Raw genomic sequence first — 22,701 nt, forward strand, 5'->3', positions numbered from 1 at the left:
TCAGACTGTTATCTGATCAACTCATGCCTGCCTGTAAAAAAAAAAGTGGGAAAGGAAGAGAGGGTAACTACGGTAGGCTAAGCTTAAACTTTACTATTGCTACTCATGTGTCATTACTTCTTTTCAATTGTTTCTTAAAGAGCAACAGGATCAGATCAGTAGTTTAGTTGCCTAATAGCCAGCAAGAAAAATAAAAAACCTACCCCATGGATTGGCTGAAGGGTAGAACTGACTGCTTCCATTGTTCTCTGGTGACTTAGCCTCAGCTGAGCTGTTACTCTAGGAACACTCACATCCAGTGTGCTGAGTCAGTGTCTTTCAAGAGTGAGTTAAAAGTGATGGAGAATATAGACCTGCTTTGCTTCTCCTGGGATATTTTTTCTGAAACTGTTTTGAAAAACATTTGCTAGAAGGAAATGCAGACAAGCACTGCTGTCACTTACAGGCAAAAACACTTCCTCCAGGACCAAAGGTCCACGTATATGGGTCAGTAAGGCAGCTGAAAGTCTACTTGAATACACATGCTCTTAATAGCAAGCATCAGAATAATGTGCAAACCTGCAAACTTCTGTTGTATACCAATAAGATGCATGTGTCACTGCCTAATCTTTCTTGTGATGTGAATCTTACACAGCATGATTTAATCTGAAATGAGATAACAAACCTCAAATATGCAACTCCTGGGAGACTGTTCTTCTGATTTTCAAAATTTGTTCTGTACTTTTCATGTTGTTCTGAATATCTGTTAATTACTCCGTAATCTTGGATGCATTTGGTAAATGTTGGTTGTCACATTAGATGTTGCCGTGCTACTCATCTGTTTTGCATTTAGTTTTTTTGTATGGAATGTTACAAAATACCATATTAGCTGCTGTTGAAACCACCAACTCTGTACAGATTCTTCCTAATATGGTGATGTAAGGCCTCAGTTTGAGTTAGCTGAGTGTTGAAGGAGTCAGAGCCCAGAGATCAGACTGGTGTGGTGCTCCAGAAGTGCAAGGGTCATGGTCAGTATTCCACATACTGGGAAGGCAGGAAATGTTTGAATTCCCTGACAATGACTAAAAGACAATCCAATCCAGTCAGTTATGTTATCTGGGAACATGTTCTGCTGCCTCTTCAACATAGATTTGATTGCAAGAATGAAAGGAGTATTCATTTAAATGATAGTTAAAGGAATTCTGACCTGATGTGTGCTTGATTTTTTGACAAAGGTTTATAACAAAGATACTGTTCTTTGAAATGATGTCATGCAGAAGCTCTTTTTAAACAAGAATCTTCACTTGCATTTTAATTACAGAGAAGGGAAAGATGTCTTGTAATAAAGATGCTAGACTGGGATTCTTAACATCTGGTTTCAGTTCCTGGCTCTGCTACAGACTTCATGTGTGACCCTAGGCAAGTCACTTAATCTCTCCTGACCTCAGTTGCCCATCTGTAAAATTGAGACAATAATGATTTCTCCTAATCTTTGTCTATCTTGTCTATTTAGATCAGTTGTTCTCAAATTTTTCTATGCTGGGACCTCTCCCCTCATTCAGCTGGGAACCCTCTCCTATTTAACACTATGGGTTGGGTAAAGTGGTCATAGCTTCCTAACACCCCCCTGAGCATTGTAGCACCTGGCTAAGAACAACTGCTATCTCATAAGCTCTTTGGAGCACAACTCTGCAGTGCCAAGTACAACGGGGCCCCAGTCTTGGTTTAGTCACTATAGAAGTGCACCTTCCATCTGCTTTATGTTCTGTATTAACTTCCAGAACATCAGATCAGAAACATTAGTAGTTGTATTGATTTGGCTAGCAAACACTGCCTCCCCTTCAGAGTTAAAGAATTGGGGATACTTGGATTGCCTATGGTGTGTTTTATTTTAATAACTAAAACTTTATTAGAGCCCTCTGTGAGCTATTGCCACATGTTTTTTAAAGACTCTGGGATTTATTTACATTTTTGTGTTTCTTGCCAATGCATGGGGCCGGGGGAGGAGAGGGTGAATTTGGAAATAACAGGGATAACAGTTTCCACACAGAGCCGTATGATGATTTCACTGGTGACTCAGACATCTGAGGTTTTATGACCTGAAGCCAATTGAGATGCTCTGGTCTCACCAATGGACAAACTTCATGGAAATCACTCAAATAGCTTTAACCACTTTGATGTCATGAATGCCCCTTGTATTTTCTTGATTGTGTCTTGCCCTTATTAAAACAATAATGGTCACTGTTTGTTTAAACCACTAGCAGTTCATGAGAAAATATGTGGAAACACTGACTACAACTTTGCTCTTCCAAAAGAGCATTTATCAGAATAATAACTTTTTTCTGCTTTTTGGAAATATTTTCTTCACCCATCTGAAAGCTTAAATTCCTTCCTTATCATCTGGCTAGTGGCAAATGGTCATGTTTGGCAAGCATACTATTTGTAATGTACATCCCATAATCAAAGAGAGGCATGGGACAGCAGCTCTGCTTTACCTTGTAGAAGCACATATCATGTCCACAGCTGGAATTTGTTGTTCCACTGTTTCCACTGCTGATCCCTAGCCTTGAGCTCAGGTCTGGGCTGCAGCACTAATCGGCTTAGACCACCCAAATGATCAAGGAGTGCTCCGGCATTCTCAGAGAAACAGCCAGCACCCCAGCTCAGAATAACTACACAAGAGGGGAAGAATAAGTTAATTATTTGGCATTAACACATTTTGTCTGTAAATCCACCATGAAAACAGTGATGGGAGGGGGAACCCTGAAAAGGGAAATACACTTTTATGGAGTGAAATATTTGTGGGTTTGAATAAGGGGTTGTTGGCAAGATCATGACACACTGAAAAGGAAGAGAAAGGGAAATTGCATTTCTATCAATTCAAGTAGGTGAGGACTGGATGGCCCTGTGACAGAACCTTCTTCTCCAGTTCCTGGGCCACTTCTGCCTGCCACTAGGACCCTCTCTCCAAATTCCATTGCACACTTAGTATTTATTGTGTGTATTACAGTCATGCAAAAAGGCCCAACTAAGATCAAACATTCGTTGGACATATAGTAGACATACAGAACATATACACACATAGTATAAGACAGTCTTTGCCTGGAAGAATTTAGGAGCAGACCAGACTAGACTGAGTAAAGCGGGAAGGGGAAATTGAAACACAAAGAAGTAAAATAACTTGCTCAAGGTCACACAGTAGAGCAGTGACAGAGTTGGGAAGAGAAGCCAGGTCTCCTGAGTCCCTGTCCAGTGCCCAATCCAGTGCTAATAATCAGCACTTCACAATTTAAAAAATATATTTTTATTAAATCAAAAAACCAAAACGATGACAAAAGTAACCCTAAGATTGTGACTGAAACTGCGAAATGAGAAAATTCAGAGTGAAGACTACCTTCATTCTGTCCTTCATTTCCACCATTATGTCCACAGCCCACCTCAAAACAGAATGAGTTGATGCATTGACTGTAAGCTTCATCTTTGTCTTTTTTCTGAAGTTCTATCTTCTAACACAAAGATACAGTGTTTCCATTTTTTATCATTATCTTCTTCCAGAAAATCCCTCCCTCAGTGCCGAAGAATTAACAGGATGCTTTCCAATGAGTCCTTACATCCTCCCATGTTCAGCCGTTCCAATTCTCAGGCCTCTGTGGATAGCACCTCAATGGAGGATTTCTGGTGTGAAGTGGAAAGTATCAAAGAAAACAGTGAACAAGGACAAGAAGAACAAACACTATTAGAAGTCAAACCAGCTGATGGTGAGCGTACAAATTCCAAACTTGCCCTCCCATATTTTACTTTGAATAAATTCTTTCACTGATGTCCAGATCTCCACTCCTCCAAACTCCCAGCATTGATGTAATGAATGTACAGATGGGCTTGAGCCACAAAATGCGGATTGGAACTTTGATTTCCTTTAAAATCAGAGGGATTCACATCTGGAGGGTTGGCTTGGACCCACCCATCCATCATATTAATCAAGAATCACAAATGTTCCAAAATGATACTGTGTCCAAAGTAGCTCCATTTCTGAATTTAACGTCAACACAAAGTAAGTTCTTGATATAGATATAGAGAGAGACTTACTTAATGTTGTGTTTTCAGAAATTTGACACTCTGATTTCTGGAGCAGATTTTTCTGAATTGATCTTACCCATGTTTCAATAAGAAATAAGTGAAATGGTGCAGCTGAGAGGAATTTAAACATAACTTCATCCCAAACATGAAACAAACCAAAACTGAATCCATCTGAGGAATAGAAGAAGTCCAATTAATCTTTTTTTGGTTTTCTTTTAATTTCTTGTGTGTGTCCTCTTCCTTGTTTTAGCTATGACCTGAAGAGGAAGTTGTGCAACACCCAGAAAAAGGGGTTTATTTAAGCATTTTCAGTCTGGATATCATTCAGATGTGTGGGCCTGTTTTTATGACTTCCAAACCAATATCTAAACCAAAGAGCGATTGTTTGGATCTGTATTTTTGGATACTCATGTCACCCAAACATCAAAACTTTTTTGAAATTCACCCATCGCTAATATGAACCATACTGAATGTGTTACCACTTTTCTATGCCATCTCAAAATAAATTACCCCTGGTCTTTTTCCTAATATATTTGAAAATTGACATTTGAGATGGGGCGTTTGATATTTTACATCTGTTATTATTACACAAGTCTGTCACAATCCAGAAGCAAACTGTACTACTTTATCAGAAGCCTAAGCTGACATAACATCTAGGGTTATATTTTAAAAGCACTGTACCGTGTTCTTTCAATTCTTTTTGAGAATTAGGATGTTACTGGCTTACCGCCACATTCAATGCAATTTAATTGCACTCTTTAGGTACCTGAACCTTTGTGGAGTCTAGGCAATATCCGAGCTGTTTCCAATTATCCTCATTCTCAGAAACATCACAGTACACTGCTGTTAACTGAAATGTTCACAACTATATAGATTATTCTGCATTCTCAGGTTTATCGTTTGTCTGATTACGTTCCTGTCTCATAGATTATTTTTTGTTCTCTCTGCTCTGAATTAAAAATGAAATTGCAGGGTAAAATCCAATACATTTCTACTCTACACTTACCTCTCTGTGTCCTGAATATTGTTGCTTTCAGAAATATATTCAGTGAGGAAGTGCTCGTTCTAACTACTGAGCATGAGGAAAATATTTGGTATTGGACCAAAAGTCTTTGGAATACTCAGTTATAATTATAAATCAAATTTCGATAATACCAGTACTGCTTACTAATGACCAAAACACAAGAAACCCAATGTGGAAATCTGTTAAAAAGAGTAAAAATCTTTTGATACCTTTTTGAGGAAAATGGGAGAGGAAGAGAAACAGATGGTTTGAGGAGGAAGTGAAGGGGAAATAGTGTCCAACGTAGATAATAATATTAGAGACAAAATAATCCTTCTCTCATGATTATATGTTTTCAGAAAGATCAGAGAACTTTCATACTATTGACATTAGTAACCAAGGGCAAGATAGTTCATCTTGAGAGATACAGGGCTGAAGAAGTGGGGCGTACAATGAACACAATACAATTAGTGACATCACAGAGGGCTAAGCAGTAGCCTCACCAACAGGTACATGGAGGCCCCTGGCTGCAGGTTTGTCATCCCGTCAGCAATAAGGCATGAGGTATTTAGACATATGGCTGTGTACCATGGAATTTGAAAGCATGGAATCACCGGAGGCTCCAAAATGTAGGTTCTTTGCATTTTGGAGAACTGGGGCGACTGCTAGAGGTTCATTTCAGACCTGCACCCTGAGCTGAGCAGAGACACTTGGGCAAAGCTGAATCCTTAAAGAGTGGTATGAGAATTTAGGAAAAGTTGAGGCGAAAATTCTCATGAGCCTTAAGAAGAAACATCTCTTTCCTAATAGTCTCTGAAAGAAAAAGGAAGTTGTACATTGAGGATTCTGGCTCCCTATCATGGTTTTGTCATTCCTACTTCGCTGTTGTTTGTACGTGCTACAGCTGGACAAATGATGAGGAAAACTATCCACCAACCTCTTGGTGACATCTAAGCAGAATATCTTTTTGACTATGCTCACACTCCATTTTACTATTTTTTAGGCCTGTCAATTAATCGCAGTTAACTCACACGATTAACTCAAAAGAATTAATCGTGATCAAAAATTAATCACGATTAATCGCAGTTTTAATTGCACTGTTAAACAATAGAATACCAATTGAAATTTATTACACATTTTTGATGTTTTTCTACATTTTCAAATATATTGTGTATATTATTTTTTATTATAAATATTTGCACTGTAAAAATGATAAACAAAAGAAATAGTATTTTTCAATTCACCTCATACAAGTACTGTAGTGCAATCTCTTTGTCATGAAAGTGCAATTTACAAATGTAGATTATTTTTGTTATATAACTGCACTCAAAAACAAAACAATGTAAAACTTCAGAGCCTACAAGTGCACTCAGTCCTACTTCTTGTTCAGCCAATCGCTAAGACGAACAACTTTGTTTACATTTACAGGAGATAATGCTGCCTGCTTATTATTTACAATGTCACCAGAAAGTGAGAATAGGCATTTGCATGGCATTTTTGTAGCCGGCGTTGACCTGCAGGCTCTACAATTTTACATTGTTTTATTTTTAGTGCAGTTTTTTTGTACATAATTCTATATTTGTAAGTTCAACTTTCATGGTAAAGAGATTGCACTACAGTACTTGTATTAAGTGAATTGAAAAATACTATTTCTTTTGTTTTTTTACAGTGCAAATACTTGTAATCAAATATAAATATAAAGTGAACACTGTACACGTTGTATTCTCTGTTGTAATTGAAATCAATATATTTTAAAACGTAGAAAACATACAAAAATATTTAAATAAATGGTATGCTTTTTTGTTTAACAGTGGAATTAATCGTGCGATTAATTTCTTTAATTGTGCGATTAATCACGATTAATTTTTTTAATCCCTTGACAGCCCTACTATTTTTTCATTGGCACTGTGAAAGTCAAGTTTGGTTTACAAACGTTTTCTTGGAAAGAACATTTCAGGTCCCGAGCCAAGATGAATTTAATCATGAAACTGGAACAGGAGAGGATGTAGATGGAGCAGCAATGTATGCAGATGAAAATAGAGACTGTCAAAAGGAGGAGTGAGAACAGCATGAGATTCATCAGCTCCAAACTCAGGCAGGAGGGAAAGGTGCAGTTATTAGTCCTATTTGTGGAAGTAAGCTGTTACACCAGATAAAGGGAGTGGATCAATAAATTGGTCGCTCTGCCATACACACACAGCCAGGAGATTACGTTAGATATGTTTCTGGAGGTTTGTGGAAAGGTAAGCAAGTTAAGCAACAAGGTCAATGGCTCTTACATAAACTCCAGCAATTTAATTGTTTCTTTGTGCATCTCACTGCCAAAGTGCAATAAATTGTGTCTATCAATCTGTCTACAGATTGATAGACACAATTGTACAGGTTCTGGTACATCAGGAAGGAAAATTAGAGCAAATGTGGAAACGCAAGTGTGCTATTAAGAAAATAATATGTTAAGACAGAGCTCCCTGACTAGCTTTTTTACTCTGAAAGAGAATATTAATCCATTTCCTCTTTGACGTATTTGTTTGTATTGCCTGTTTATGAATCAAGGGTGCGGCCTCACCTGGAATATCCAGTGCAGTACTGGTCACTGCATCTCAAAAGGATATCTTGAAACTGGAGGGGATTACTGCCAGCCTTCCTTTGTCAAATGACATCATCCATACAGGACATATGTGGGACTGAAAGGGGTTTCATTCATCTTCTTTAATGAGGGCTATTGTTTCGTGAAATTTCTAGGCAATTATGGGCAGGCACTATGCTATCTTCTTCACAAGGCTGTATTAATGCACCTTGAATTAATGGGCTTGAGTTACCACTCTTCTGCTGTTCTTCTCCTAAATATCATCTGTGCAGAGACAGCCAAACTGAGGATTGTGTTCAAGACTGACAAAATGTTGACAAAACTAAATTTTACTTACTTGTGTGGCCTAAGACAGATTGGAAATGGAGTCTTCCTGAGGGAAAGGCTGGCACACTAAACCAACGGTGCTACCTCCAACCCACCCCATACAAGACATATTAACACTCTCACTCCTTCACAGAGGGGGAACTTGAAGCTGAATGGCTGCAAGATGTGGGCCTATCTACGTTGATTTCTGGGGCTGAAGAAGAGGATGGGCAAGCCCTGCTGTCCACACTGACCCGCACACAAGCTGCTGCAGTACAAAGAAGGTACAACACCTACACACAGACTATGAGGAAGAAGAACAAACACAGTGTCAGGGATGTCCGAGACATCTTTGGAGTTAATGACTCTTCTGTAAGTGGCAAATACTTGGTAATGGAGGGTTTTGAACTTTATTCTTCTTTATATTTCTATAGCATATTAATGCTTCAACCAGGGATCTAACTGTGCTAGGCATTGTAGAAGTAGTAAATGATGGTTCCTGCCCCAAAGAGCCAAGTCTGGACCTTTTTGATGTTGTATAAGCAGAAGTGCTACCTTCTAAAAGGAACAATAAAACTGGCTAAAATAGCTGGTGCAAAGTTTTGCAACTAACTTATAATGTAATGCTGTGTCTGTTGCCAACCTTCATTCTGCAATCCACTATCAAGACTAACATTTACTCCCTCATATTTTGGATATCAGTGAGTTACTTTTGGCAGTTGTGCAAATTTTTGCTGGCTTCTGAGGACACATGCTATTTACTCAGCAATCTTAGCAGTGAAGTGTAATGAAACAATAGGGAGCAAGTATGCATAAGCAGTTAAACACCTGCAGGCTTCTTTGTGATTGTTTCATTGGGAACCTTATTTCCCTAATAAAGCAAATAGAAGCCCATTCATGATTCATTTGTTCGGGAATGAACTTTTCTTCTGTAGGGTCTCATCCACTTGTCCCTGAGGACAGATATAGAATTACCATTGCTTATCCCCATGCATTGTATCTACATGGATTTAGTTGATCATGTGCCCTAAGTCTACATACTAAAAACGCAAAAGCAGCATGCATGAATTTAAATGAGTAACTCCTGTTGTCCTTAATGCGGATCATAGTTAAACTGCCAAGCCCTGTTTTAAAAATGTATAGTGAAGCTTATATTGTTGAAAAATTGTAAAAAACTGTCTTGTTCCATGAAATTATTCAGTCCTTCTCATTTGTTTATTTTTTCCAGAAGGTTCATGCTAATAACCTGCAAAAGTCCATTAAACAAAGTACAGCTGCTTAACCTTCAAATAGGAGTTCAAAAGTAAAACATCGAGAATTAGCTTAGTGGTCGCAGTCTCCAGTTTAAAATAGCCTCCCTGGAACCACAGGTTCATATCCCAGCAAGATTGGCACAGCACCACATCCTCCAAGTACCATGGTTTCTCTTGGTTAAGACTCCAAAATCCCAGACTACTTTGCCCAGACATTAAAGATCTCATGGCAATTTTTGTAAGATTAGGCATTCTCCTTAGGAGAAATATCTATTATCTGTCTTAAAGTTCTGGGTTTCTTGTCACTTTTTTCAATGAGGTATTGGAATGTTAATCACCCTATGAAACATCTTAGATACAATATGTATGGGCAGAATGTGCAGTTCCTGCAGCAAAATGAACTTTAATTACTCTAATAAAAAGCAGTCACCAGAAAAAAAAGTTACACTAGTGCTTTTTGTTGCACAGAGTGTTGAATCTGATGATCTTCTGTTGATCTGCTGGTCTTTTTCTTGTGTCTCACTAATGAACTGGAAGTCCCAGAACTATGTTAAAGGCATGGTCTTCAAGTTTTCATTGTACAATTACCGTTTTAAAAACTGAGCCCATCTAATTGTTCTGCATTGTGAAAGTCGAATATAAGATTTAAAAAAGGAACTGTTATGGCAGTCTTAGGATTTCTCATTCTTTCTTCCCATGAAATTGTTCAGTTCTACAGAATTCAACCTATATTGCTACACACTTATTGTAGTCGCAGCCATAGTTCGCACATTCATCTTCATTACTATAGGGGAGAGATCTGAAGGACAGCCAGGCAGCAAACTCCCATTGAAAGTCAATATGAGTTGGGCTCTCAACTGCTGTGACATTGAAAATCTCCCTCTGTGTGACTAGCTGCTATGGGATTTTGAAAGACTTATTTATCACTTCTCCGGTGATTAGGAGACATGTAGGGAATGAATGTTGGCAGTTTAGTGCACGACTGATGTACCTTGGCTGAATCACTGGTATCAGAAAAATCATCTTTTCTGCAAGTGTTTGCATACTAGTCTGAAAATCCATGCAGGATTTTTAATCACCTCTGCCACATAATGCCACATAAAGAGTTAATCTCTCCACATAACAATTTGTGTACCCTCTACATTAAAAGAAAAGATGCAGTCTTCATCCAGTCCTCTAGGCATCATAAACACTACAGCTGCCCAGAGGAGCGGGATACAGAATGGATAATTATCGTCTACTCTTAATGATGATGAAAAGGGTGATTAAACCACAAGGTGAGATTTCTTTTTATGAGCGTGACTCACCTTAGCTTTGGCCAGTGGCAAAAGGAGAAGAATACAAATGGTTAGCATTTGGGCTGCATAAATAGCTACAAACAGCATTCTGCCTTTCTTTTTCTATTTTTAATTTACTTCGTTGTCAGCAAGCAGAGACAACAGGCACCAGGGTGAGGAAAGCATCCTAGGCAAATTGCCAGGTTTAGTGAAGTTTTCCACACTACATAGAGAAGGAAAAACTGGATTTTTAGACTCATTTGAAACCTGTTGCCTCAGTCACTTGCATAATGAGTTGGAGATCTTAACACCAGGGTTATCCAGCCAAAAACAGGCATAAAGCCAGATTATGAATGATCCCTGGGTGGGTGCACAAGGAGGGGAATATGGCACAAGGAGTCCTTGTATCCATGCTTAGAGGCTAGCCACAGTTACAGATCCTTCACGCTGCTGAGCACAGGACTACTCCCAAAAGAGCACAAACCACCCCAAAGTTAGTGGCAAGAAAGTGTAACTCTGTTCTGCCCTGTTCACAGCCCTGTTCTGCCTCCCGTCGAGCCAGAACAGCTAACCTGGTTAGAAATGGGAAACATGCTACATCCTTCTAGGGCAGGGTGCAATGGGTGTGCCATCCAGGAACTCCCTGAAGCTTCAAGGAGAATAGTGCTCCCTTGAAGCAATCTCACTCTCCCCTGGATAAGGCAACTCTGTCCCACCTCTAAAACAGAGCTGTGCACATCAGGCACAACTGGTCAAATGCTGTGGCACGTCAGTCACTGTGCCCAGATTCTCATGGGTGTTGAACGCCAACAGCTTCCATTAAGGGCTCTAGGAGCTGCAAGCGCTCAACAGATCTGAAAATCAGGCAATCAGGCCACCTGTCAGTAAAGTCCAAAAGTGGGAAGCAAGTTAAGCTCCAGACTAACGAAGGACCTGACCCTGCACCCTTTGATAAGTAAAACTCCTCTTGATTGTCAGAGGAGTGTTGCTCAGAGTAGTGAATGAAGGACCAGGATCTAATTTAAAAAATAAATCCCTAACTAAACTAGAGGCATTTGCATGAAAAGGCATTTGCCCTTACAATGCTTGGAACTATGAATCTATCAAAAAGCAAAGGCAGCTAGCAGCATGAACAGAGCTTTCACACTAACATCTCTTTAGTGTTTATGTGTCTTGGCTGCAGCGCTGACATTAAAATGTTGCCTTTGTGATGCTCTGATGATTTTGTTTTTACATCTTCTGTACAGTGGAAAGCGTTTAAAGGAAATGAGCACTTCCAGCTCCACCTTTTTCTTGCTAGTGAGATTTCCTCTTCCTGTGCACATAGTGCAAGTAAACACTGGAGGCATTTTTAACATCAGTAATGACTTGATGGACAACTAACTGGGGGCCAGAATCAGGATACCTGCTCTGAACCAAATCCTGCCTTCATGGAACCGCATCCAAGTCAATGGCATTGCACACACGTAACGGGGGGGGGCAGATTTTGGCTCACTAGGTTTAGTACATTTATTGGAAAATGAGCTTTCTAATCTTTTGTTTTTAAGGGACACTATCAATACATACAAATCATGTACTAACAAAAATGGAGGAGATTCTCTGTCCCAATCTGCTCCCTTTTTCTTGCTTAGGTGGTATAACAAGCAGAAACCTCCTGTAGATCCCCTATCATGGTACAGTCCCCTGCTCACACAGAGCCTTTGGAGTTGACTCCTACATGCCCCTGCCTTTACTGGTGAGGAGGCAAGAGGCTGGAATGTGATGCATTTTAGTTATTCCCAGCATTGTTTATAGGGGATTGCACCCAACGGACTCATATTAGAGCATCTTGCAAGCTGCTCTAAACCACACTGAGGTTGAGGCAGAGAGTAATTGATCCATAGCTGGGTCCATAATAATCGCCCTTTCCCGAATTGTATGCCCAGCAGAAACGGGATGCAACAGAGACAGTGCCCTGTCAGCTTTCCCTGTGTATAACACCTTATGTTATCAAGGCTGGAAGGATTTTACAAATCTAATTCATGTTCACCATTTCTTTTATTTGCCTACTTTTTGCATTTCACACAGCTTGTCATAAAACATTTCTTTTAATGCTGGGCTTTTAAAAATCATAAAATCATGCTACCATATTTCATTTCTTTTATTACATAGTCCTTGCTTTTTAATGGATTATTGTTCAAAGGAAAGCTTGTGACTCAAATCCTGTTTGCTATCAGGTTGGTAGCCTATTAAATGGACTCTCTCAGGAGAGATTTTATTCATCTTACATTTGACTTTGTTATCCAAATAACTCAAAGGATAAGATTGTATAAAACAACTGCATAGAATCATGGGACTGGAAGGGACCTCAAGAGGTCATCTAGTCCAGTCCCCTGCACTCATGGCAGGACTAAGTACTATCTCATGATCTATTCCAAAGCTGCTAATCACAAGGGCAAATTCAGCACATAAAAATGTGTCACACCAAGTGAAAGTTACCCTTTGACTTTCAGCTGCTGGTTTTGTGTGTGTGTGTCTCGCTCTCTCTCTCTCTCTCACACACACACACACCATTTTTACACAGTGCAAAACAATTTTCTGGGCAAAACCAAACAAAACTAAGCAATAGGAAAGAGATTTTTTTTTAATTGTTTGCTGCTCTCTGATAAAGAACCTGTGTCATTCATGTAACCCCGGTTTCCACACGCTGTAGCCAAGGGGAGGAAAATGTTGCAGTGCATTTTCAGCTGGTTTTGGCCATCCGTTTATTTACTTGTTACATTTCCAATCCTGCAGGGTACTGAGTGCCTTCAGTTTCTGCAGCCCCTCACTGGGAGTTGAGGGTGTTCTGTTCAGCACTTTTCAGGAGGTGCACAGCACCTTGCAGAATGTGACCACGGTGATTAAAAGCAAGATGAATTACACATTGATAGGAACCTTTAACTTGCTGCAAGTATCTGAAGCAATTTCATTAGTTAATTTCAGTCATTACATAGGGGAGAACTCATTAGCTGTGTAAAGCTGTGGCGATACTCACTGACCTCAACATGATCCACATCTCCAGCCTGAAGAAGATTACCTGCCCAGGCTGGGTAATGAAAATCTCTCTGGCAAATCAGAATGGATTGTTTAAATTTAGTGGCAAAAACGTAAGCTGGGATTGATACACTGTTGATTGAGTTGTAGAAGTGTCTGTCCACATGCCTTTAATTTCATTGCAGTCTGATCATATTTCCTTGCCCCTCAGCCCACGTTTGAGACAGCACCAGCGTCACCAGTTCCTTCTAATGGTATCCAGCTTCCGGGACAGAAGCCAGTTTGGAAATCAGTGAGTTGTAAGTATGCCAACCTGTAACCAATATTCATTTGTTCATAGAAATGAGAGCGAGAAAGTACCTTTGGGGGTCATCTGGTTAAGCCACTATTTTAGGTGCTGAGACACACTACATGCTTTTCTTTAAGATTATTACTATTATTAATAAACATTTATATCATGGTAGTGCTCAAAGTCCCCTGTTGTGCTGGATGCTTTACAAACATAGAACAGGGCCTGTAGTCTCTGATCTGTGGCCCAGTCTGCAGTACAATTCAAAATATGTAAGTCAATTCCTGGGACCTACTGCCATAATAGTGTTTTGTAAAGTGTTTCATAACACAGTTCGCTCTGTCTATCCGATAATTGGAAAGAGCGATAGCACCTGTATGGCAAGAATGATGTTTGAACCTCTGGTACTGCCAACCCCAAGTGTTCAAAAATCATGAGTCGGGTCCCCAATAACCATAACATTGGCTTAAAAATCCTAAAATTGAAATCATGATGATAATACATTTTGGGCTCACTTTATTCATCTTGTGTCTAAGCCTTTAGGGTGCACTTGGGTCACGTTTCTAAGCTGCCTTTGAAACCTTGAGGGCTAAAAACTTACTTTTTATTTGAATAAAAGCTGAGATTCCTACCTAGTTGCACAAATCCAGGAGCTGGGACTTTAAGTATCATGAGACTCATGATAAAATCATGAAAGTTGGCAACACTAGAATTCATTCAGGCTAATACACTTTGCAGTCTATGGGGACAGGGCATTTCTATAGTAGAAATTTCCCTCTCATGCCTCCTAATTCTAGTGGGCAACTAATTTCTGGAACAGAGCAATAGATCATCTTGTCTTTTGGTTCCTGGATTCTATTAAAAATTCCACTGGGGCTGGCATGGCTTTGCAAACCAGATGGTAGCATGCTGAGCCTCGTCTGCACAGGTTGTGCCTGTTCTATGTTTTTTATGCACCAAGAGCAGCAGTAATGGGAAACTGTAAGGGAAAAAAAAAAAACCCAGTGTAAACTATGATGACCAGAGAAACAGTGTTAGCAGCACTTTTCTATCCAGAACTTTAAAAGGAAAAAAAGATTTTTCACTGAACAAATGCAGAAATAGTTTCCCTAGCCAGGATAGACCAGATCGTTATGCACAAATGTGATAATGAGGATGATTCTTCTGCTGACCAACAGAAAATTACAGTTTAATCACCTTCTGCACAAATATTAACAGCAAAAAATCTAAAATAAAAATAGGGCTTTGATTTCAGAAAGTACAAGGGCTTATTTCCTCCATACAAAACAGGAACACGCATTATTGTTATGCTGAAATTCCCCTGGGAAGCTCTTCCCTTAACACTTCCACAAGCTTTTTGTTTTGTTTTTACCATTTTTAATGTCTCTGCACCAAACACAAACAAACCTTCAGTATTCATATATAGTCTCCCTTGTTTTCAGCTAATAGCTGTCTAGACTGTGGACTAGATAAAGACAGCCCATCAGTAACAGAAGAGCTATCCTATGAGGTTTCTTTCTCAGAATCCATCTCCGTGGTCCCAAAAAACAGAGAACGGCAGAACAACCTGAGATTCAAAAAGGATGATTCTGCTTTGCCTGTAAGTTTAAACCCCTCGTATTTACTCAATAGTTCTTCTTTACCCAATTCATTTCCTGCTTAATTTCCCCCACTACAGTGAAGTCTCTTAAGATATATTGGATTTCCTTCAATATATGTGTTTTAATACTTTATATATTTGTAAAGGCTTCCTGCTGTGTTTGTCTGTCGCCGACCATGCAGCATTCCCAATGAGGCACCAAAGCCAAAGCGTGTGCTTAGTCATGGACACATCTTCTACCCAACGCAATTTAGCAATTTAAATACCCCAATATTTAAAAATTGTATTGCATTGTGTCGCCCACAAACCTTTCGCATAAAAACAAAGATCTGGCACTGAGAGTGGCAATCCATCTTTATTACTTGAACTACTCCCTTTACCTTTCTTGACACGGGTTTTAAATTTCTGTGTCTGAAATCTGTTAGACTCAGACATGAGAGGAAGAGTGAACATTGGTTCTGTTCACTAGTAGCACAGATTATCTCAGATTAGTATTTGATGCAGGTACAGCATAGGAGATACCAAATCAGTAGTCAGGGACAAAAGATTATTGTCCAGCCAGGTATACATAGTGTAGTCTATCAGTTAGATGGCATTCTCCCTCCGAGCCAGCTGGCAATTTATTGATTCCATCAGCCTCTAAGGGTGGACCATTAAAACAAGTCCATCATCTTGAGAGGAAATGTGTGCCCTGACCCCCAAACTTGAGGGTTTCATGATCAGTCTGTGACAAGGAAGTAATCACAACCACCATCCCGCCATCCAATAAAAGCCTAAACTCTGGCTCCAGACATTAGCCAGACGTAAGAGTCAAGCCATTAACTCAGTGGGAGAGTCCCACAAATGTCACATTGGCCATGAGATCCTAAATTGATCCGGACTAGTTGTCGTCTGCATGGATGCTGAATTCACCAAGAACAATCAGTTTGTGTGTGTCTAGCACCACCAATGGAGAAGACCTAAGGAACCTCAAATTTCCATATTGCAGTAGGGTGATAAGTATCAAGTAGATTACATATGTCATGGAGTACAGTCTGATTGCTCTGTGGTGATAATAATTTGAGCAACTTTGGGGAATCAGACTGTCTCCCTAGTTATCATGGTCCTGGCATACTGAACTTTCCTCCTTGGTCCTGTTACTAGAAAACCTCTACCCTTCCCCTAACCCTCACAGTGACATTCCGCCCTCAATTTTAGAGATGTTACCTATCCTGCACCCTCCTCCAACCATAAGTATGGACCTCCTAACTGGCATGGCAGAGCAATCTGGGGCAAGTAGTATACAGAAGGCGGCCTTGTACTGATGGGTACGCAACTGAATAGTTTCAGAGACGTTCACAGACGTGTTTCAAGTGGACAATTTTGCATGCAAAACTGTGGGTTTTGTGGAAAGCATGTAGTGTCTGTGCACACACATACATAGAACTAAGCAACTCTGGGAGAAAGATTGCCTCCTTAAATACAATCTCTTCCAATGCTCCCGCAGGGATGATACACCACCACACCACCCCTACACAGGACTACGTTCAAACTGCACAATCTAGCCCACTGATAAATGGAATGTAATCCTAGATGTTGGAGAAGTAAAACACTATTAGCACATCGAGTCCATCCAAATACAGTACATAGTCCCCCACACAGTCGATGTGTCAGATAGTAAACTGACGCAACGTAGGATCTGGAGCCAAATGCCAGGAATCTAATTTCTAAAAACCACAGAGATTAAGTACATTCAAAATTTATTACAACTTTAATACTGTATAGTTCTCTAACTCTGTGGTTTGCTGTGCTCTATGCCATAGATTCCCAGCGCTGCTCTTACAAAGAGAGACAGGCCCAAACCTCATGTTAAGACTACATCACATCAAAACACCTCTAGGAGATAACAACCCACCAAGGAAAATCACAGTAGTGATTTTTTTAAAAATACTTAGTCTTTCCTTTAGCAAATGAGGCTTGCAAAGAGGCCCTCTCGTTCCCTATTCCTCCCTTATGTCCCTATATATATATATATATATATATATATATATATATATATATATATATATATATATATATATATATATATAATTTTTTCACATTTTCAGAGTGATTTAATATGCTCTGTTTGAGGTTTCTTTTCACCTGTTGAAACACTGCAAATGAGATTGCCCTGTGTTTCACACTTTAGGTACATCAGCAGTTTTACTTTGCTTCACTGGTTTGTCATTACAAAGACTCTTATCATATGTTCTATGAATGAAATAATAGAACTTTTAGATTTTGGGGGTCATTTTCTATACTTCCCAATCTTCCCTATTTGGCCAGAGGATGATGGTATCTTGCAGTGCTTCCTATTTCCCTCTGTTTAGGATCATTACCTGCTTTAAAGAACACTGGGAATGGAGTGTTGGAGATCCTGGCCTCTGGAACTCACTTCCTCTGTGGTCAGTTGGAGCTTTGTCCTCTGTTGCTTTTAGAGCACAATGCAAGATGTATCATTTTTGTTTGCCTTTTCCTTGACTATTGTTTCTCTGTTTGATGGCTTTTATTGAGAGATGAGTTAAAACCATAAAACCCTGAATACATTTTAATTAAAAGGGAGGGATGGATTCACATCCCTAGAAGGTTTTAGTTCCAAGTTGGATCCCCAAAAGTAGAGATGGCTTGTAGCACTATTTATTTAGTTAGTGCTTATGACTGGTTTGGATTACATAATGATGCCAAGGTTCCACAGAGCTATGCACAGCACAAGTTTTTATAATATTAACAATGATAATGACATCAAAACATATGAATAGAGCCCTTTTTCACTTTTTTTTAATAGCTTGACAGCAGGAAACATCACATATCCTGATGCAGCAATATTCTATTTTCATGTCCCAGAAGTTGCAAAGTAGCATTCAATTCATGCAAATGATCCATGGATTCTACTTTCATAAGTGTTCCTTGGCCTTTTAACATTTATGTTTCATAGTACTCACCCTAAAGCAGTCCTGTATAATAAGTCAAAGTCAGTGCCTATGTAACACCAGCAGACCCCAGTCATCACTGGCCAGGGTCAAACTTGGGACCTCTGGAGCTTAATGCATAAGCCACTTCCGCATGAGCTAAAAGACACCTCTCTTTTAGCCAAGGCTGTAACAAGCTTATCAAGCTCTAGCTGGCCTAAGTGCCACTAGGGGGGGATAGAGTGCCACAACAAGCAGGCATGAGTTACATCGAGATGGAATTAGGATTTAAGTGTTCTGTCTTTGAGTAATGTGCTCAGAACATCAGACCGTGCTTCCTTCAAAGTGCAAACAACATATAGAGCTACTTCCTCCATCACTGATATGCAGCCATTTCTGTGATGAAATGTTGCTGCTGTTTAATAGCACCAAGCAATATTAAGGAAGAATTTAAGGGGAGAGAGGTGGATTATTAAATTCTGTTGGAACTAGAGAGGAAAGTTTAGTTAGAATATAGTGTAGCTAATTGTTGAAAATTGGAATATGTCCAGGACATCAGGGTTAACATGCCTGCTTTTGTGAAAATTGCCAAGAGATCTATAACTGAGCACAAAGGATCAGGTGCTCAGTTGTACATTTCAAATTAAAGTAGTCATTAGCACAAGGTCCAGACAACATGCAGGAGCATGGGTTCAGCTCTGAGTTAGCTCACCCATCAAATCACCACCATGTGACTTCTTGTAGCACCAGGACATATCTTTTATTTTTATTTTTTTTAAAAATGCCTTTTTCACAAAGAGTAATTTTAAAAACTAAACATTTCTCAAGCATGTAAAATAAAACCCTATTTACATATACTTCTTGTAGAAATTTATTATTCGAAAAAGCCAATTTGGCCTGACAGAGGTTGGAGACCTATCTCTTGAAGACATGAAGAAAATTCGCAATCTCTCTCTGATTGAATTAACAGCCTTCTATGATGCTTTGGGAATAGAACTAAAGAGGAACCGAACAGAAAGAATCAAAGGACGAGGTAAACGTGCAGTGGTAGCTGGCTGACAGGTGTCTTGTGATTTGTAGTACTTAGTAAGAAGATGCTTATTAGGCTCCACTTTCTCTCTTTCTTTTTACATCGTTTTCAAAAAGAAAATGGCCTTTTTGGAGTCCCTCTCACGATCCTGTTGGAAAACGATCAAAAGAAGGTGCCTGGAATAAAAATTCCTCTCATCTTTCAAAAAGTGAGTAGAACAAAATCATGTGTGGCTTGAATTTTCCTCATTAGCATTGACACTCAAACAGACATCAGATAAAAGAAGACAGACTTTAATGGCTTCAGGGTGTTGGCAATTTATTTCTGTCCATATGTTGTGATTTAAACATCTTATGAGACTTAGATCAAAAAACTGTTCTTGAATATCATGCATGCTGGGAGTTTTTCAATTTGGGGAGTATATTTATAATATATTGCACAGGAAATGTACAGAACCAACTGGATAGGATTCTGCTCCCCTTTTCATTTGACATGTAGATCAATGAAATGTTTTTGAATGGGGAGCATTTATAATTTCACATTATTTCAAATTGCAGACCTGTTGATTTATCTGAGATTATCAGAAGTGAACTAGTGTCATCTGAATGAGGTGCATAGAGCCAAGAAGATGGTCATTCAACTGAAATAGTATGACGCTACAGTGACATCCAGTGTATGGCTCAGTTAGACACACACCTGCATACACACACACATTTATATGGACATCCAGTTTTAAGATTAAAGTCACATTTAACTGTAAATACCTCCTGAAAGAAAACAAAGAGCTAGTATCAATTAATTTAGATAGTCAATTTGGCACATTTGTTATTAATCTCTGTATTGCCAGCAATCAACTTCACTTCATTCCTCGATAATTTCACTTTGGGAAGTTATAGAGCCATGCAAATTATTGATTTTTTGATATGTTGGCTGACCAAAAAAAAAAAAAATTATTTGGGGCCAAACAAAATGGTTCAATTTGACCCTAAACAAAATCTTTCATTTAAGTTCTGAGGATTTTTACCTTTATTCAAAAATAAAATTGAAGTGAAATTTAAAACAAAAAGTCATTTTGAATCAAAAAATCAAAATGTTTCATTTTGCAAATGACAAAATGTTTTTCTTTTTTTTTCAGCCAAAACAATTTGGCAAATCTGACATAAATTCATGACATGTTTTCATCAACCCAAAGCTGTATTTTTGGTGAAAAAAAGTTTTGTTTAAAACATTTTGTCCTGCTGTAAATCTGATACTGTGTTAAAGAATGTTAGTGATAGAGCTGGAGGAGGGCAGTTCGTAATGAAAATCCAGAGCCATGTGAATAAATGTAACAAAATTAGTCTTTTCCCACTTTTGCATTTTGTCAAAACAAAAATACTCTGCACTGAATGTTTGTAAAGAAGAAATGCTGAGACCAGAGAGGTCTATTCACATTGCGAAAGAACTTTCCTAAGATTATTTTCTTGTCTAAGTTCTCAGTTCTGACTACACATTTATTAATAGGCTTTTCTATGGTGCTCATCACCATAATAGTTGAGCATCTCACAAACATGAAGGAAAGTATCCTCATAGCTCCATTGTGTGGTAGGGAAATCAGTGTGACTTCTTGCTAAGAAAGATACTGTGCAATGTAAGGATGGCCCCATTATTATTAATTTATTATTAGAACTACAGAAGTTCCAAGAGTCCCAAGTTAGGGGGCTCTTGTTGTACTAGGAGTTGTACAAACACATAGGAAAACATGGTTTCTTCTCTGAAAATTCACAGTTTTAGGAACACAGAGCAAGTTCTGATTGATTTGCTAATATGGGTATTTATTATTCTTGATGATAAACTAGATCATCAAATGGTTTTTAGGGGAGGCAGGTTGCTAAAAGGTAAATAGTATTTTTAAAATGCTGCTGTTGCATTTTAGCTGTTGCTCAAGCTTGAGGAAACGGGTTTAGAAACGGAAGGAATTCTTCGAGTTCCTGGATCTGCCTCAAGAGTTAAGGTACCTGTGTTTTCTCATTCACCTTCTTGTAACCAGTAGAGTCTGTACAAAGTGGCAAAGGTTGTATAGAGAGATTCTCAGTCCCATTATTACCAGCAAAAACAGTGGCTTGTCATTTGCTTCCTGAAACTGAGGACCATAACTTGGCATGGTCTAATGTTTTATTTAGAGGATACATGGACTCAGAAGTGCAGCTCTCCTCCACTAAACCTGTGAGGAAGGCCCCTCAGTTTAGAATTTATCTGACCTCCTGGTCACTCAGAACTGCTGTGATCTCACTTCTTTTATTTTAGCTTATTTCAGAAATACTGAGTCACTAGACTGAGGTTATCAAGGAATTTAAGCTAAAGATCTGACTCCATGTAATTTTAAGCTTCTTGTAATATTATTACTCATTTGTCCTTTGATTGGAGTTTTGGGGTCCCACATTTGGAACTGTGAGAAGTATGTCCTGCTGCTCAGTTTGATGAAATGAAGTACTCCATTTTCATAGCACATATGAATAGGATTGGGCCCACTGGCCTGTGCTTGTAACAGTCAGTGGCTTTGTTTGCCCCCCCAATACGTACCATATTATTAGCAAGTAGACTATAGTAATACATGCCTTCCTGTAATGCTTATTGTAAATTAATACATCCATCTTATGGTATGAAAAATGAGGTTTTCTCTGAGTGACGAGAGTGATGTCATGATATGTGGACTCTCAGTTCATCTTAAACACGAGGCCATTATTAAAGAAAGTAGCAACAAACTAAAGAGACAAACAGCCTTTCACACAGCTTAAGTTCTAGCTTTGTCTTCCTTGTTTACCAGAGGCCCCACCTGCCTGGAACTCTATACAATATACAAAGACATCTTTCTAGTGACTGAATAATATACTGCAAGTAACCTATTGTTACAGATGAGATTCACAGTTGCCAACTTTCATGCGGTAAATAAGCACCCCAACTTTCACAATAGGCCGAAAATCAAGCTAATCCCATTTCAAAACAAGGCCAAAACAAGCTAGTCCCTAAGAACCCCAACATTCCTATTTCCCCCGCCCCCCCGGCGTGTAGTCTGGGACTGTGGTGGGCCCGCTGTGCAATCCCTGACTCTCTCCCCACTTTGCCTCCCCTTTTTTTGCTGGGAACCAATCAAAGAAAAGGAAGCAACAAACTATAACAAGCAACAGGCCAAACAAGCTACAAGCCAAAAACTAGCCAACAAGCAACTCACAAGCCAATTCAGCCAAAAACAAGCCCAATTTCTGTGTTTTTTTTTCACAGGTTTGGCATGTCTGGTGAGATGACTACAAAGCAATGCTTAGTAGCTCTGGCACTCAGACCATTAAATGAGAGAACAGGTCTAGACCATAAAAAA

At 39.1% G+C, this 22,701-nt stretch overlaps 1 protein-coding gene across 10 annotated transcripts in view; it reads left to right on the forward strand.

Moving 5' to 3' along the window:
• The window catches only part of ARHGAP28 (Rho GTPase activating protein 28), a 91,645-nt gene that overhangs the window by 48,652 nt on the left and 20,292 nt on the right, over positions 1–22,701 (forward strand). For 5 of the 10 annotated variants that reach the window (XM_073331550.1, XM_073331548.1, XM_073331549.1 and 2 more), the window contains exons 2-8: positions 3,535–3,737; positions 8,107–8,324; positions 13,709–13,796; positions 15,229–15,386; positions 19,184–19,349; positions 19,463–19,554; positions 21,262–21,339. In XM_073331550.1, the coding sequence (XP_073187651.1) occupies positions 3,535–3,737; positions 8,107–8,324; positions 13,709–13,796; positions 15,229–15,386; positions 19,184–19,349; positions 19,463–19,554; positions 21,262–21,339 (1,003 nt within the window). Of the gene's footprint in view, positions 1–1,300; positions 1,399–3,534; positions 3,738–8,106; positions 8,325–13,708; positions 13,797–15,228; positions 15,387–19,183; positions 19,350–19,462; positions 19,555–21,261; positions 21,340–22,701 lie in introns of all 10 variants that reach the window. The other 5 variants (XM_073331552.1, XM_073331554.1, XM_073331553.1 and 2 more) reach the window with 3 other exon arrangements.

This window comes from Lepidochelys kempii, chromosome 2, assembly GCF_965140265.1.
Source record: "Lepidochelys kempii isolate rLepKem1 chromosome 2, rLepKem1.hap2, whole genome shotgun sequence".
NCBI classification, from domain to species: domain Eukaryota; kingdom Metazoa; phylum Chordata; order Testudines; family Cheloniidae; genus Lepidochelys; species Lepidochelys kempii.